Genomic DNA, 17,741 nt, shown 5'->3' on the forward strand with positions numbered 1-17,741 from the left:
TCAGGGGGTGTTCCTCTCTGGGGTTAAACTATGCATGTGAACTGTGATTATGCCTCCATCTGAGGTGTTAGGTGCTACTGGGTAGCAGCTCAGCCCTGAATCTACCTCGTTTACTTCCCAGACTGTTGAGTGACAGGCGCTGAGGATTCAGTCCATAGGATCTCTCTCTGCTGACACCCGCTTAGACCTAGAATGTGATCACAGAGAAAACCTCACATTAGGCCCAATGAACAGTTAACAGACAAAATGACCCTGCCACTTCTGGACTTCTATGTTGCTGCCTTTGTACCATTTCTTTTCTATTCCTTTTGATGTTGGTTTATATCCAGTTGCATATGAAACCAGACTCTCTTCTTCAAGCCATCCAAATTCGTTCAATTGAATATCACTCAGACGATGGGGTGGAAAATTCAGATTGTTGCAGTCAATCCAGAGCTTCCTTCTTTTCTTTTGGAAACTGTTTTCTTAAAATGAGGTTTTATATAAATTTTATTTGAGCAGGTATTTCTGCATAAGATTTGAACTCAGGATTGGAGAAAGGGGGCTCTGAATAAAATATATTTCCTGTCATTAAAAAAAACCCCTCAGCTATACAATTGTAAAGATGAATTCTGCTCTGTGAGAAGTCAGGACTTGTCATTAATCTAGTTCCCTGCCCCAGCCAGAGAGCGACACTTCATCCTTTATCAGCAGTTCTGTTCTCAGCCCAGTGCTATCCTGTCTTCTTCCCCTCTCTGTCCTGGAGCCCTGGTGCCGTGGCCACTGTCCGTGGTGCTGGAGTGGTGGGTGGTCTGCTACATGGCACCATCTGGGTTTGATGTGTGTGACTAGTGTTCTGGTGCTCTTTTGACACTGTGCCTCTGTAACTGTTTGTGCTGCTAGCTGCTACACGGGAGCAACCATGTCTCAAGGCAGTCCACCCTTGATGATATAGATGGACCAGAAACTGTGCCTAAAATGAGTGAGCACACTTGGCCTGGGCTCCATAAAATGCTCAGCATGGATGTGTCCTGATGAGGTGCTTAGCCTCCAGGTGCTCACCCTTGCATGCTTTGTCCATGACCGTGTGAAACCCTTCCTATGTCATTGCACAGATGACTTATTGTGACCTGTGTGTTTTCGGTCACTTTTGTCTTAAGAAGGTGCATGACTCATGATAGAATAACAAGCATCATTCCAGGGACACAACTGGTCGTTCCCAGGATAGCATTCTATTCAACTAACTGCTCTTTGCTTTTTGTCTGTTAGGAGTTTCTTAAAAATCCTACTATAAACATAGTCCTTCATTTTGTAAATATGTCACACTTCTTATTTCCAAAGGAGCAAGCATGTTTCCTCCTTGGTTGAGGGTGACATTGGCAGTCCTCATGGGGAGAAATGAGTCAGGAAGAGTAGGAAACTTTCTCATAATTTTGTCCAAAACTCCACACTGCTGCTGCTGCTGCTAAGTCGCTTCAGTCTACACAGTAGGAGATAATCCCCAATCCTGTATGTAGTCACATTTGGTCAATACAGAATGAATCTGTCCACACGCTACATGCCCAACTGACATGAAAGTTAGAATATATTCAACCACTGTTTTTAAAATAATATTATTATGCAGTAGAATATATTACTTTGAGAGAAATTAACTAATTTTCTTTGGGAAAGATTACTTTGGGCTGTGATTTCTCATTTAATCCCATGATAAAAACTATGATCATCCATAGAAATGAAATCACTTGCTTAAAATCCAAAAGCTCTTCTTTGAAAAGTCAACAGGAACACAGAAACACAAGCTATGTTGTGCTTATTATGACACCGAACAACCACCCAAATAACCCAATCCAAAACTAAGGGCAGTGTTGGCAACTCAGCCAGAGAATTTTCAGCATTACTTTACTAGTGTTTGAGATAAGTGCAATCGTGCGGTAGTTTGAGCATTCTTTGGCATTGACGTTCTTTGGTATTGGAATGAAAGCTGAGCTTTGCCAGTCGTGTGGCCACTGAAGAGTTTTTCAAATTTGCTGGTATGTTGAGTGCAGCACTTTCACAGCATCATCTTTTAGGATTTGAAATAGCTCCACTGGAATTCCATCACCTCCACTAGCATTGTGAGTAGTGATGCTTCCTAAGACCCACTTGACTTCACATTCCAGAATGTCTGGCTCTAGGTGAGTGAACACACAATCGTGATTATCAGGGTCATGAAGATCTCCTTTGTATAGTTCTTCTGTGTATCTTGCCATGTCTTTTTAATACCTTCTGCTTCTGTTAGGTCCACAAGTCCTTGATTAATGGCCAATTACAAAAGAAGATATTTTAAAGTTCATTAATACCTTGTCCCAGAGACAAGGGAAAGAGAGGATAGTTCCATGAATTTCTTGGGCATCACTTCAAAGTAGTGTGACCAAAGTTCTGCAGGATTCCTAGAAGATATGGTGTAGAAGACACCTCCATTGCCCCTGTGGTCAGCAGCAATGTTACAAGAGCCAGAACCCCTTTCCTTCCTGCCCCATAAACACATCTTTTTGGAGATTATCCAATATGCAAAAGGACACCTCACAGCAGTGGTCCCTTTCAGACATTCCCTTCAGCCCTAAGTCACAATGCAATACTGAGGGATACCACCATGCAGCCCATCACAAGAGCCCTTCCTGTGAGAGCCCTTCCTCTCACAGAAGGAATCCAGCTTCCCAAAGACCCAAAGAGCCCTGGTTCATGCACCAACTCCAGGGTGCTCCTCCTGGAGCTGTGCCCTGTGTTGCTTGTTCTGTGGGACTAGGGGAGGTCTCTGCAGATTCCTTGTGTGACTCTTGCTCCTAGACCATCACTCTAGGTATGGGGGTGCCCTGCTTCTCCTTGTGTCTTCACTGCTAACACAGCCTTTCAGGGAGAAGAGGCTGTGTAAAGGTCTTCAGAATAAATGAGCCAGTGGGCAAGGGCTCAGATTATTTGTTGGCTACTTCCGTAAATAAGCCAGACAAACCCAAATAAACAGATAACTTAGGTTTTCAGAGTGATATCCCAAAAGGGCAGGAACATGAATTCACTATGATCACCTTGATTATAATCTAAATCTTCCCCCATCAGTATTGCTGCTAAGTAAGCTCAAGTTTGCAAAACAGTTCTAATTTACATTCCAATGTATCCCCTTCTGGGTCACAAAACAAAATGGAAAACTTCCCCATCTCTTTTACAAAAGAGCAAAACTCCTGTACTTGAACTCGGTAACTACAAACACATTTTGATCCTCATCATTCACAAACTAAGACATTACATGTTATTTAACCTTCTATTAAACTATCAGAGTTTGAAATGTTTCTAAAGAAAGCAGAGATGAATCTCCATGTCATCATAGAAAAAAAGAACCCAAAGATGCTACACACCAGTTCCCCAAACTTGCCCAGGCCCTCACTTCTGAGAAGGCTGACCACTCCTTCTTCAATGACAGAGGGAAGGATCACCTGACTCCTGCTCTGGCTCAGGCGCCCTCTTCCTCCTCCCTTGCAGCCTCTGCAGACAGGGGTGGGAAGGCCCTCAAAGCCCTTTGTTTGACCCTGAGCACACATGCCATGACTTGCCACTTGCTGGTCTCCAGATAGGCCCAGGGATCCCACAGGAACTCATAGCGGGCAGAGTGACTGCACTCCCCGGGTGCAGAGGAGGCCAAGGGGGATGCAGCCTCCCCGAACTCAGCCCCCAAGAGCTGAACCTCCACCGCACCCTGGGCTTTGCCTGGGTCCTGAAGGTCTTCCTCGTGCCTGCTTGACTTGCTCAGCTCACTCATCTCGACCATGAGTGTGTTGCCTGTGATGAAACCACAGACAGGGGTGAGGCAGGGGACAGATGGGTACCACAGGTCTTGGCTGAAAATCACACCCGGGATGGTCTGACACAGGCCACTTAAAAACCTCCTATTGAGGGGTCTCCTCAGTCCTCCCTCAGGGTCCTCACCTAAACTCCTTCAGAACCTAAGAATCTCCTGTCCAATCTCTGAGGCCCCGCCCCTTACATCACATCTCCAGTGTTGCTAGACCCTGTGCCCATGCAGCCAGCAGAGTCGCCCCAGGCGGAAAGCGGGTTCCAGGATCTGTGGGGTTGCCTGTGCCCTCTCTCAAGGTCCTCATCTCGAGCCCTGGCAGATCTAGGGATGCCCCTTGTGTTGACCAGAGACAGGGCCCTCACACCAGGCCATCACTGACCTGACACTCTCAGGGGGAGTCTGCGGACATGACTTCAGGGCTCCAAGCCCAGGGCTTCCCAGAACTGAGATGTTGCCCTGACATTCCTCAACCCTCCTCCTGCTCTTCACTTTGACTCTCAGCAGGTCTGGGTACCACACTCGTACCCCGACATTGCTCCCCTTAGAACCAGACCCTCCCCAGCTGGAATCCCTGAGAGGCAAGCAGGAGTAGGGCGCTCATTACCACAATCCTGCTGAGGTTTCCCAGGGCTGAGAGCATTGATGACCTTGATGTCCTGGTGTCCCAGTCGTCCCCTCAGGGTTCCACCTTGACTCTTGACACAGCTGGTCTCATTCACTCTGCTGACCTGAACACGGGCACCTGACCCAGGCCCTCACTTCTCCCTTCCCATCAGGATCAGTGATGTCACATCTGGACATCAGGATGCATGGTCCCCCAGGGCTGTCGGGAGGGTGGCACATGCATCCCCTGGGGACCCTCAGTCTCCTCTGGTCCTCACCTCGTATCTGGGTAGGACGTGTGCACCTCCCTCTGCCCACCTTTGACTGTGCCCCAAAGACCAAGCCTCTGAATCCCTGAGTTCACTGAGGAAGTAAGGGGGCTTGGGGTCTCAGCCTGACAGCCCAGACGGGGCCCCCAGGAGGCCCAGGAGTGGTGGAGTTGTGTTCTATGGGGCCCTCTGTTCCGGGGTGCCTGGACCCCCTCATCATCTCTCAGGATGGTGCCTCCTTAACACTTGAGAGAAGGCTGCAGTCCCAGCACAAATGCTGGATGGGAGGCTGCTGCAACCATGACAGTCAGGGACCACTCACCTTCCCATGGGGCCCCTCAGGAATCACCACACTTGTAAAGTTTTGTATTAAAGATGTTTTAGCCAAAGACAGTGACGAGTGGCACATGAGTTAGCAAGAATTCAGCAGCCTGGAGATGGCCATGGCCGCACATAGTGACTTCACACTCCTCCTCTCCGGGGTATCCCCAGGGTCGTCTCCTGGTGGCTCTCTTTCACTGGTCTACCTGGATGTCCCCCCACCATGGACCCTTCTTGTGCAGAGTGGCCAGAGGGGTCTTGGAGGCCACGAACTCCTTTGTTTTGGATTCTAAGTCCCCACTGCTTGGGTGACCTTAGACTCTTCTACCAGGAAGGAGAGGCATTCGGGAGGAGGGTGGGTGGCTGAGCTGCTGTGCCCCTGGGGCCCGTGAGGGCCAAGGATTCAGCCTCACTGCAGTCCAGCCCAGCCCCCATGATGGCCTGGCTGACCCCAGCCCCCAAAACTTCCCAGAGCACTGCTCGAAGATCAGAGGTGCTGCCTGAGTTAGACATGGGCATCCCCATGTTTGCTCAGGGCGGGGGCATGCAGAGCTCATCGTCTGGACGGTTTGCATGGGGCCTCAGGAATCCCTTGGTTGGGACCTCAGACCCTGGAGATGGGGACATTCCCTCCCTTTCCAGAGGCTCAGCGGATGGCTGAGCATCTTGCTGCCCATTCAAAGGCCTTGTTTGTGGTGCTGGGCATGGACAAAACCCAGGCCATGGTGTCTCATCAGTCTCCCCTGCCAGTTAGTAACTCGACTCGTCCCAGGGCCCTTCCTCATGACAGTTCCCACAGAGTCCCAGGCGGTTCCTCCAGCAGAGAGCTGGCACTCCAGACCACCGCCAAGTTTGCTCTTCACAGGTTAAGCCTTGTTTCTGTCATCCAGTAATCAGATTCTTCCAGCCTCCCCACCTCATCCCTGTTTGGCCATGGCACCGCCCTTTGTGAAACGACAGAGCAGGGGAGCCCAGGGGACGAAAGAGCCACTGAGGACCCAAGATGAGCACTTGGCCGAGGGAGGCTCAGGGAGAGCTGGTGGGAAGTGAGTTGGCCGTGGATTACCGGCTCCCCGGGGTCTGCCCTATTGGGCCCCCAAAGTCACCCTAAGCTAGCTGGAGCACCTGTGAGGCAGGACCCCTCTCTGAGACACCCTGTCTGGTTGAACTGCGTTTCCACTCTCCTCGACAGTGTTGCCTGTGCGGCTTCAGGGACAGAACAAAACCCATGCCTTTAGAGCCACCTGGCCTCTCCTCGGATGACCAGGGCATGCCTGGGGCTCGAGATAGCTTGACTGTCCAGGGCCAGCCCATAAGGGCCATGCTCCCTCCCTCCAGTCTTTTGTGACCTTACGCTGCCGCCTCTGCCCGGCCCAGAAAGACCCATGCTTAGCCACTTCACTCCGCAGACATCAGTTGAAAGCTACCAAGGACTGAGTGGGGGGAGTGATGTACCCCATGGGTCTCTTTGGATGTCAGGCAGCCTTGGCTTTGTAAATAAAAGTTACCTTTTGTGACAAGCAGGTGACTTGAGATTGCAATCAGCACATCTCCACTTTATAGATTGACAGGTAAGCAGGTGCCACACATGCTGAGATTCCTGGGAATGTGGTTTTTAAAAGCAGCATCTTAACGTAATTCCAGGTGAGGTGGCATATGGAAGTCAAGACAAAAAAATCAAATGAAACCTTCTGAAAAGGTAAGGTGTTCACCGGACAGCGAACCTTCATAAGGAGCTGTGTTTTGACTTGGAAGTGAGTAGCTTGGTCAGGCGTCATGGCAGCTCAGTGCTGGGGCTGACAGAGGTCTGGCCTGCACCGCCCTGTGCCCTTTCTCAGGGGCCTCCTCTGCCTGCACCAGACTGCCAACAAGGAGACCCAGACTTTTGGTTTTGGTGGACTGGTGTGCGCGCTCTCCCCTCTCCTGACCTTAGAGCCCTTGTCTCTGCAGCATGACCCTGGAGGGCTCTTTGCTATGCTCCTCAGGACAAACACTCTTTTAAGAGAAAGCGTGTTATAAAATGGACACCCCAGCAAGCAAAGGGTGCTGAGGTGTGACACCCTTGGAGTGCTCAGCTGAAAAGGGAAACGAAAAGAGAAACAAGAAAATGTCACCAGATGCAGGCTGTGCAATTAAGCCAAAGCTCGGGCCTGCTGTCCAGACACCAGCGAGTCCCCAAACTGAACACCCGCAGGCCTCGGACTGGGACCACAAGCTCCAGCCCTGTGCATTGCAGGACAGGAAGGGATCTTTGGGGGCCCCCGACAAGGGCAGGCTTAATTTCTCCTCATATGTCAAGTGAGGAGCCTGCTGGACAGTGTTCCTTTTTCCATGGAGCCACTCCACCAGGCTCTTGTCAAGCCCTTGATGGGTCTTTTCAATGAGTGGGTGCAGAGCATCTGAGGGGCTTCCATGAGTGTGTACAAGGTACCCACATTGTGCTGGAGGTAGGCAGGCATATGTCCTGCCTTCCGAGCAAGCAGCTGCCTGAGGGGACTCAAATGTTCAGGCAGGCCCAGGATGGAGGCGCTGAAGTCCTGTGCTGGGTGGGAAATCCCTTGTGTTTTCAGGCTCCTTATTCCATGGAGTGTTCTGACGCCAGGACCGCCTCTATCTGTCTCAATAGGTTGCATATTTGGGGTCCTCTAGGGGTGAACCTGAACACCGTGGGGATTATGGGAAACAATGGCTGGAGTTTATGGGAAAGAGCGACTGCCTGAACAGCAATAGAAGGGGTTCTGGGCCTGAGCCATGATGGGCATCCAGATGGCGCACAGAGGTGCCAGCATGGCCACTGGGAGCTGCCCAGGAAGCAGGCTGAAAATCTTGGTGGGCACAGTGTTCAGGCCCACCACCACCACAGGAGGAGGCATGTGTTCAGGAGGCCAGGTGAAGCAGAGCCACGGGCACATGTAAAATCGGGAGAGGCCACATCAAAATCTGGATTTACAGCTCAATTAAAAAGAAAAAAAAGTTTCGGGGGGAACACTGACAATACTTGGCCCCTGTGCTGGGCCAGTGTTTCTCCTGGAGCTGGGCAGTTTTATTCATTTTATCAGCCAGCGAGCTCCCACCAGCATCTGTATTTGTGTGTTCCTTTTGTCTTTCCCTGCTCCACAACCTTCTGTTCTGGCCACAGAATGACCGTATTGGGACTTCTCATATAGGACTGTACTTCCAACTACTGGGTTAGCGGTGCAGGCAGTGACTTTCCCCTCTCTCTCCTATTGTTAGCTTTTCTACGAAGCCTCCTCCCAGTCTGCCATTCGTATCTGACCTTACTCTTCAGTGTCTCTTCTGAACCTTGTTCAGATCTGAGCAGGCAAACTTCACACCTGCCTCTGCCCTAGGTATTTGCATACGTTCTATGGCCTCCACTAGACTCTCATGATGATTTCTGTCTTACTGATTGCCACCTTGACTGCCGTTCCCCCTAGACACCCTGTACATAGTCAGTTCAGTTCAGTCTCTCAGTCGTGTCTGTTTGCGACCCAATGGACTGCAGCACGCCAGGCCTCCCTGCCCATCGGCAACTCCCAGAGTTAACTCAAACTCATGTCCATTGAGTCGGTAATGCCATCCAACCATCTCATCTGTAGGTGCTTAATACTTAACATACTGATAGTCCTGCTGGCTTGGCCTGATGCTAAGGAAGGAAAGTTGCTATCAACATAGGAATAGATTCAGCACAGAAAATCATGGTACACTAACTCAGAGGAGCAGTGACAAGTGAAGGAATTCAGCAGCAAAGACCATGGGAAAACACTCCTTGCTTGAACTGAGCTAAGCCTGTTCAGAGATATTCCCATTCAGAGATATTTCACAATGTGGCTCAGTGGTAAAGAATCTGCCTGCAATGCAGAAGATGAGGGTTTGATCCCTGGGTCAGGAAGCACCCCTGGAGGAGGAAATGACAACCCACTCTAGTATTCTTGCATGGGAAAACCCATGGACAGAAGAGCCTGGAGAACTGCGGTCCATGTGGTCACAAAGAGTCGGACACAACTGAGCGACTGAGCATGTAGGGTCTCACTCAAATTGGAAGTGACCTCATTCCTTGCAACAGCAATGCTCTCCTGACGGTGGCTGATCAATGGCGTGCTGGCAGCTGGAGGAGTGATAGGTGGTCTGGCCTGTGCAGCCAGTGCTTACAAGTCTGACGGTCACGTGTTCTGACAATCCCATGGGCAACGTGCTACTTCCCCTTCCCACTAGAACAGGCTAGACTGCAGGGTTGATGTGCAGAGCACAGAAATCACTATTTATTGGCTGTCTCCACCTGTGAAACCACCTGGAGAGTAGGGAAAAGGCCACGAACAGACGTTTGGAGGTGGGATGGGGGCTGGAAAGAAAAGACCTAACTTCTATTTTCCTTTAAACCACTAAGATCAATTTTTCTCTGCGGTCCTTGCTCTTTAGTCATGAAAAAATTTCTTCTCCAGAATGAATGAAATCACGCTCGTAAGGAATTGAGAACAACTCTTGCTAGGTGACTAACTAACTGGAGCTTCTAGACAGTCTCCACTCTAGAAATCAGGCTCGATACTTCTGACTATGTGTTTGTGCTAAGTCATTCAAGGACTGTAGCCCACCAGGCTCCTCTGTCCATGGAATTCTCCAGGCAAGAGTACTGGAGTGGGTTGCCATTTCCTTGTCCGCGAGATCTTCCCAACCCATGGGTCGAACCTGCATCTCTTATGTCTCTGGCATTGGCAGGCAGGTTCATTTCCACTGGAGCCACTTGGGAAGCTTTTATTTTATGGGCGGTAGAGAATTAAGCAGCAGAGTGACATGATCACACCTAGGCTCTCTCATCCTCCTCAGTTCCTTTTCTAAGTGGGATTTGGATCTGTTTTCTGGGTATGAGAAAGGCTTAAATGTTCTCAGTTTGCGATGTACTTATGAATACCTCAAAAGAAGGGCACCATTTAAACTCCCATCTAAGATCAACCATTTGCTCATTTTGACATCAAGTTGCTTCAATAAGACACACTTTCAGTTCACCTGTGTTCTCTATATTCTTTCAGATCAAACTCAATCCAGTGACTGCTCGACATCATGGCCCCAACTCATGAAAGCATGAAGTATTGATGAGGAGCTGAAAACATCAGCTGAGCATCGTCATTGTGTCTGATGGACTCTCTAACCTATGGTCATGTGCAATATTGCATTTGCATCTGAATTTTGGTCGTAGGCCTATTTTTGTGCTTAGGTTTCTATCACCTTACTGTCTTGACCTCTCTGTTGCTAGAAGGGTGGATTTGCTAACCAAACACAGTCTCAGGTCCTTTGGACTTACGCAAAAGTGAAACAGAATTACTCAATACTGGTTTCATACACTCACTTTTGTATAATAATGGCAGGAAGGCCAGGCCTGGAATTCAGACTGTGCAGGCACTTGTTTCTTGTGTACTGACATTTAACACATACACTATCAGGAAATGGTCAGAATGTTTATGCTGTTAGAAGAGTCAAAGTTCTCTGTATCTTGAATGTGCCACAGGATATGTTAGGAAAGGCCTGGGTTTTATACTTCTGGAAGTCATCAAAATATTGTATTCCTCCAAACCAAAATAGCATTCCTATTGTGTCTGGTTGGTCAATTCATTCTAAATGCCACTTCTGTTCTCCCAGCACTTGGAGGACATGGGCTCAGCTTGTCATTCTATGAGGAACTCTTTCTTGTCACCATTTTGTTCTATCACAGCAGTGATCAGATTTTCATGAAAAAAAAAAAGTGGATGTTTTAAACCTACCCATGTACTCAAACAGTTCTGTCTCTCTTGGCTGTGTGTCAGGCACCTCTCCACAGATGTTTGCAGAGATGTACTTGTGTCACTGCTCCCGTTTGTGTTTATGGTCGTGTTGACCTGTTACATGTACTGAGGGCCAAATAGAGTTGATCCATCCAGATTGCAGGAGCCATGAGTAAGACATTATTTAGCAAACACTTTCTGATCTCCCACTGTGTGCCAAGGCCCATGGTGGACACCAGGACCACAGAGCATGATAAGTAACCCTGACCCAGAGGAGCTCACAGTCTTGGTAGCTTAGTTGCTGCAAACTTTTGACAATTCTTCAGATTTCTGATAAAGATGGTTCTGACAATTTCTGTTTTGAGTTTTATTATATTTCTGAGGTTCTAAAGATTTTCTTCTTAGAAAATTTCAAAACGTGATATCCATTCTCTAATAGCTGTAGTACTATAAAGGTTATACATTTCATCAGGGGTGAGTTGGGTAGTTTGTGAATTTTGAAGAATTTTAAATTCCACTTAAGTTCCTGAATTTATGTACTATACATAGATTTGTTCTTAGTGTTTACTTTTATCCTTCCAACATCTTTGGTGTACAGGTTGTAGAATTGTAGTAATAGTTCTTCATTTCTGATATTAGCCATTTGTCTTCTGTTTTTTAGATTTTGAATATCTGGCTAGAGTTTTATCAATTTGGTTGATCTTTCCAATGAAGCAGTTTTTATCCCATGACTTTTTTTTCTTTATTTTTGATTTCAATTTTTTTCTCTTCTGTTTTTGGTTTGTTTTTTTTGCAGATTGCTTTGGGGATAGCTTTCTCTTTTTCCATGTAAGATTTATGACAAAGGTAACTACGAAAGGAGATGACAGGAAGAGTTCTTAATGACCAATCCGAGAACAATTTGAAAATAAAAATATATAAAGTTGTATTGGATTGTAACCCAACATGTAATAAAGATACCATGATTCCATACTGAGAAACAGAAATAAATTATTAATTACACAAACAAGGATAGGCAAGTGTTCCACACAGTAACATTCCAATTTATGCAGACATTCCCACTTGTAGAAAGGGGAGCATAACTCCTCACCCCTGAGGCATGGACTGCACATCGTGACTTTCTTCCAAAGAGGACAGGATAGAAAGGGGGTATAAAACGATCACTTTATCACATAGACACATGACAAGCACTACCTCAGCCACATGATCAATGAGAGCATCATCAGTGATCAATTGTGCTAATAGTATACACCCTTGATACAATGTGATGAGAATAGGATTTTACATCTGTAAAATTCCTCCCCCGAACTTGTAATCCCAGGCTAGTCAAGAGTAAATTATCAGACAAATATCAGTCAAGGGACATGGTACAAAACATCTACCGAGTACTCCTCAAAAATGTCAAGACCATCCAAAACAAAGAAAATATAAAGCTAAGAGGAACCCAAGGAGACATTACAAGTAAATGTAGGGTATTTTCCTTGCCAGGATCCGGGAATGGATAAAACTAACAGAAATCTGAGTGAAGTATGGGATTTAGTTGATAATAAATAATGCATCAATACTTCCTCATTAATTGTAATAAATATATCATATTACTGTAAGATATTAGGAATAGGGGAGACTGGGTGAGGGGCATAAGAGATTTCTGCTATTTTCACAATATTTTTTTTTTTCAAATCATAATGGGTTACAAGGGTTAAAAGGGTTACAAAGGAAAAGGTGAAAATAAAGAGTATTTTCAAACTAAAAAAGGCAAGGAAACTTTGGGCAACACATGCTGAGTATGATAAAAAAGGAAATAGAAAGGAAACCAAACACAAGCACACGGAACCTGTAAGTGTGAAACAACCCTTGCTAAATTAGCTTCAACTTTTCCTCTCCCTTAACATCAATCCCATATAATATACTCACCGGACCACTTCCACCACAGAAACATCTCTGGATCCACTATTTTTCTCAAGTCCCACAAACACTGCCCTAATCCAACCTCATAGATGTTTTGCCTGGATGTGGCAAAAGCCACCAACCGAGGCCAGGGGTCGACCTGGAACTCCATACTTGCTCAAAAACCATTTTAAGACGTCTGCCAATATTATTTGCCACAGAAGTCTGTCAAGATCAAGGCAGGGGTCAATGTCTTGCCAGGGATACAAGGGTCCAGAGCAACCTTTAGTTGTGCATACATGTGAGTGCTCAGTCGATCAGTCATGTCTCACTCTTTGCGACACCATGGACTGTGGCACACACCCCTCCACCCCATCTCCTCTGTCCATGGGATTTCCCCGGCAAGAATAGTGGAGTGGGATGCCTTTTCCTCCTCTAGAGTACCTTCCCACCCAGGCATTGAACTTGCATCTCCCACATTGCAGGCAGATTCTTTAACACTGAGCCTCCAGGGAAGCCATGAGGAAACACAGGGACTTCTCAGAGGAGCAGAACACTCACTGAGAATCCTTAACCCAAGGGTGGTGCCTGTCCAATCTGTGATGCCCTAGGAAATATCAGCTTGGGAACAGGGTGGTGTGTGTCCACACAGAGGCTGCTGCAGAAGATGCTGTGTCCTGGAAATGACCTCCAGATAAGTCGGTGGGGGCGGGGGACAGTTTGGGCCTCCTTGCAATCAAAGGCCTGAGGTTCTTCTGTACCCCGAGCAAGAACCCAACCACACTTAACAGTCATATCCCATAAGGCGCATGAGGAGTACCTGCCATGAGAACTGTCACATATACATCCTGGCGTGCCCCCTGGGGCTGTGTTCCCAGCCTTGGCGCCAGAGCACAGATGTCCTCATGGAGACCGGGGTGGCAGTTCACCTGCAGTGACCTCTGCTCCCCACTACGTCTCCCGGCCAGCCCCGGGCAAGTCTGATGGGATCTCCAGGGGCTTGCTGCTTCCATGTCTCTAGGGCTGTTGACCATCTTTACAGCCCGCACCCTTGGGACCCAGATTCCTCTCCTGCCTGGCTCCTTTCTGAATCCTCACTGAAGTCTGCGACCTCTGGCGCTTGGGTGAGTGTCCTCCCAGGCAACCGCTAGAGCTTGACCTCTGCTCAAACAGCCTGACTGGGGTCACCAAAGTCCTAGCAGGCTCTGCGGGTGGCTGACCAGACACCCCTCTGCCTCTAACACTCAGGCTCAAAAGCCAGGACCTCACAGTTACATTCAAAAGAACCCGAGCTTACTCCAACACCCTCTGCAGGGATTCCACAGGGAATGAAAGGTCTGATACACCTCAGGACCTGAGAGATGTGCCCCACACTTCCATGGCAATGACTACTGCTGACCTCTCACAAGACTTGCCCAGGGGCTGCTTCAAGACCTGCTGGTTCCACCTAAAGCACAGTGGAAGGGGATGCTGCTATGGGAATTGCAAATAAAGTTACACACATGAGGTCATCAGGACCAGTGCCTAATCCACTCTCAGTGGGGCATGGGGGGTGGGGGGTAAGAAGGAAAAAATCCAACGCCAGGTTCTGGGGGAGAGGGGGCACTGTGGGCAGCAGGGGTGGGGGGCATCGGGGCTGGGCCTCATGAGGAGGAAGCCCCCAAACCCAACAGGGGCCTTTGGCAACTGGCTGCTGCCCTCGTGATGGACACTGACCACAGCCCAGAGGGTTCTGACAGAGAAGCTCGTGGGGGGCAGGGGCAGGCTGTGGGTCTTTTGTGCGGGTGGGTAGAATCCCTGCAGCCAATTCCCTGTGGGGCAGCCTGTCAAGGGTCAGAGGTGAGGGATTTTAGTCTCTGGAAGAGGAAGCACACTCGGAGTGGTCTGTGTCTGTGTGTTGTCCTGACTTGGGGATTAACCCCCAGGTGCCCGTGCCCCTTCAGAACAAATGGTCATTGACAAAAATGCTTCTGCTCAAAATTCACTGGACCCAGGTCACCATATGACCCTTCCTAAATGAAGAGGCCTTGACAGGGTCGTGTCCCCATGTGTGCAGGGAGAGAGGAAGACAAGAGGTGTCTGAACACCTGACATCTCTCCAATTCCACACTGCCTAGCAGATGCTCCACAAAGAGCAGTAGTTAAAAATCTCCTTATTTGGGGGGAGGAGAGTCTGAGCAGTTCACATGGGTCTTGAAATTCTCCATCTTTTTCAAGCATCCACTGACTATCTGGCAGCTGCCATATATGTGACCAGAATCACATCACCTGTTCCCCTTGTTGTTTGACACTCAGCATGGAGAGCTGCCCGTTCAGGCGCCTGCACCCATCCACACCCCCACTGCAGTGACCTCACCATCTCCTTAGGCCCGGAAGTTGGTCCTACCTTTTCATGCAAGGCACAGCCTTAACTTGGGTCTCTGCTACCTCCACACTACTAAACCTGCCTGAACCCAGGGATGCTGGCAGATGTTGCATCTTTACCGCCTACTATTATTTCTCGTTTATTCGCATCTCAGAGACTTTCCCTCTCCCCTGTGGAAATTGTTTTGATTTCAGGACACCTCAGAGAATTGGCAGCTTAATTAAAAATGGAATAGAAAACCACTCAGAATTGCTGTTCTCTGTTTTCCTCTCAGAGAATGTATATCAATTTCGGTGTTTGTGTGTGTTTCAGGGTAGAGAGCAGTGTCTCCAGCTGGGTACAGCTCCCTCAAAATTCCAAGGATTCTTGTCACACAGCAGGTCCTGTCCACTTTTGCAGCTTCTCTTCACTCATTTCATCCAAATGAAATCTAGACCATGCTCACAAGTGAAAATCATAAAGTCCAGATGACCAAAGAATCTGTTATTTCAATGTACTTGTTAATCAGCTTCCCAAGGCAGAGACAAGAGGGCTAGCACAGGGAATACTGGCCATATACCAAAGAGCAAGATTCACATTTCTCTAGGTTTCCTAGCAGATGGTGGATAGAAAACACCTATTTCATCCCTGTGGACAACAGCTATGGGAAAAGAGCCAGGACCCCTTCCTGCCTGCCCTAGAAAGAGAACTCTCTGGGGTTTATCCAAAAATCAAAAGGACACCTCACAGCAATGATCCATTTCAGAGATTCCCCTCACCCCCAAGACAAACCTCATGTGACTGCGGATCCTGGACCATTGCTGTAAGTGTGGGGGTGTCCTGCTTCTCCTAGTGTCCCCACGGGTAACATGGCCTTTCACGAAGCAGAGAATCTGTACATGTCTTTGGAATAACTGAGCCAGTGAGCAGGGGTCTCAGATAGTCTGCTACTTTTTTTAATAATCCAGGAAAATTCAATTAACTGAGATCATTTAGTTATTGTGAATGACAGACAAGAAGGACATAAGCATGAATTCACTATGATTCCTTTTATTATCTAATTCTTTTCCATTCAATACTAGTGCTACGAAAGTTCATGTTTTCAAAACAGTTCTAAATTCTATTCCATTGTATTCTGTTCAAGACCACAAAAAAAAATGGAAAACTTCCCAATCTTTTACGAAACAGCAAAACTCAAGTTTTTGAACTGAGTAACCACAAATACACTCGGACAATATCACTCACAAAGCCAATGAAGCTTCTTCAGCCTTCTCTGAAATCAAACTTTGAAAGATTTCTAAAGAAAAAAGAGACGAATCCCCATGTCATCATAGAGAACAGGAACCAAAAGATGCTACACACCGGTTCCCCCAACTGGCCCGGCCCTCTCTTCTGAGAAGGCTGACTACGGCTTCTTCAATCACAGAAGGAAGGATCAATCTGGCTGCTGCTCTGGCTCAGGCCCCCTATTCCTCCTCCCTCGAATCCTCTGCAGGCATGAATGGGAATGCCCCCAAAGCCCTTTCCATTACCCTGAGCGTAAATGACATGACGTGCCACTTGCTGGTCTCCACATACGCCCGGGGACCCCACAGGAACTCATAACGAGCAGGGTGGCTCTTAGGCACCTGCTGGTACCTCAAGTATCCCTCCTGCACCCATACTTGGGTCAGAAGCTCCCTGGGCTCCCCAAAGATACAGTGCTCCCTCCCAACATACACCCCCATCCTGCTGAGTGCTCCCCAGACTGCCTCCTCAGGGGCCGGGTCTCCAAACCGCATGATCACGCTGAGGACCAGCACCAAGAAGCCGGCCTTGGGCAGGCCCTCCCCATCCCTCAGCATCTCATCACAGGTGAGGCCCAGGGTGGGGACCAAGATGTAGGTGTGCTCCGCTGGGTCCACCTCCTTCACATCCACGCCAAAGACCAGCTGCAGGCACTCTGAAACTTCACTGAAGACCACCGGGAAGTGCTCCTGGTTATCCCTGAGGACCGTATCCAGCATTTCCGCCTGGGAGGTCAGCTCCTTGGCTCGATACTTGAGGAGCAGGAACTTCATCAGGTTAGCCATCATTCTATCCAGAATTTCTTGGGGCAAGGCCTCCACATTAGCTGAGGAGGATGCTAGGGCATAGGAGGCTAAGTGGAATGCAGAATCCCCCACCTCAGCCTCCAAGAGTGGCACCTCGACAGGGCCCTGGGCCTCGCCTGCGTCCTGAAGGTCATCCTCGGGTTTGCTGCGCTCACTCATCTCAACCACGAGCACAATGCCTGAGGTCAAACAAGACACGGAAGTGAGGCAGAGGTACAGATGAGGACAAAGGGCCTTGGGGAGAGAGGAGCTGTGAGCAACCTGGGCTAAGAAACGCATCCTGGATGGTACGACACAGGCCACTTACAGCTCTCCCCTTGAGGGGTGCTCTCAGTCCTCACAGGAGCGCTCCTCCTGGGAGGCCAGTCCCCTGGCTACCCGAAGGAGGAAGGGAGGTGGCTCCCCAGGCTGCGGTCAACACAGACCGAGATTTCTGGGTCCAATAAATTGGAAGGAATTGGGGTCTTCTGGGGCCCCCCTCTGTTCTGGGATAGGGAGCCTCTGGTTCACTTCAGGTCACCCTCTCACCTTGACTCCTGATACTGCCTGGACCTCCTCTGCTGTCTGAACTCAGGACACAGGCTTCAGACCTCTGCCTTTGCTTCCTGGTTCCTGGAGCTCCTGTGAGAGAAATGGAGGTGACATCTAAGGGCAGTACTGTGG

General features: G+C 48.6%; 1 protein-coding gene across 1 annotated transcript; it reads right to left on the bottom strand.

Annotated features, from left to right (window-relative positions):
• Positions 1-16,451: 16,451 nt before the first annotated feature.
• LOC136155258 (melanoma-associated antigen 10-like) lies at positions 16,452-17,237 on the bottom strand. Its single transcript, XM_065917089.1, has one exon. The coding sequence runs from the start codon at positions 17,235-17,237 to the stop codon at positions 16,452-16,454; it is 786 nt and encodes a 261-aa protein (XP_065773161.1).
• Between the last annotated feature and the right edge of the window lie 504 nt (positions 17,238-17,741).

The sequence above is a fragment of the Muntiacus reevesi genome, unplaced genomic scaffold (assembly GCF_963930625.1).
Source record: "Muntiacus reevesi unplaced genomic scaffold, mMunRee1.1 SCAFFOLD_106, whole genome shotgun sequence".
Taxonomy (NCBI): domain Eukaryota; kingdom Metazoa; phylum Chordata; class Mammalia; order Artiodactyla; family Cervidae; genus Muntiacus; species Muntiacus reevesi.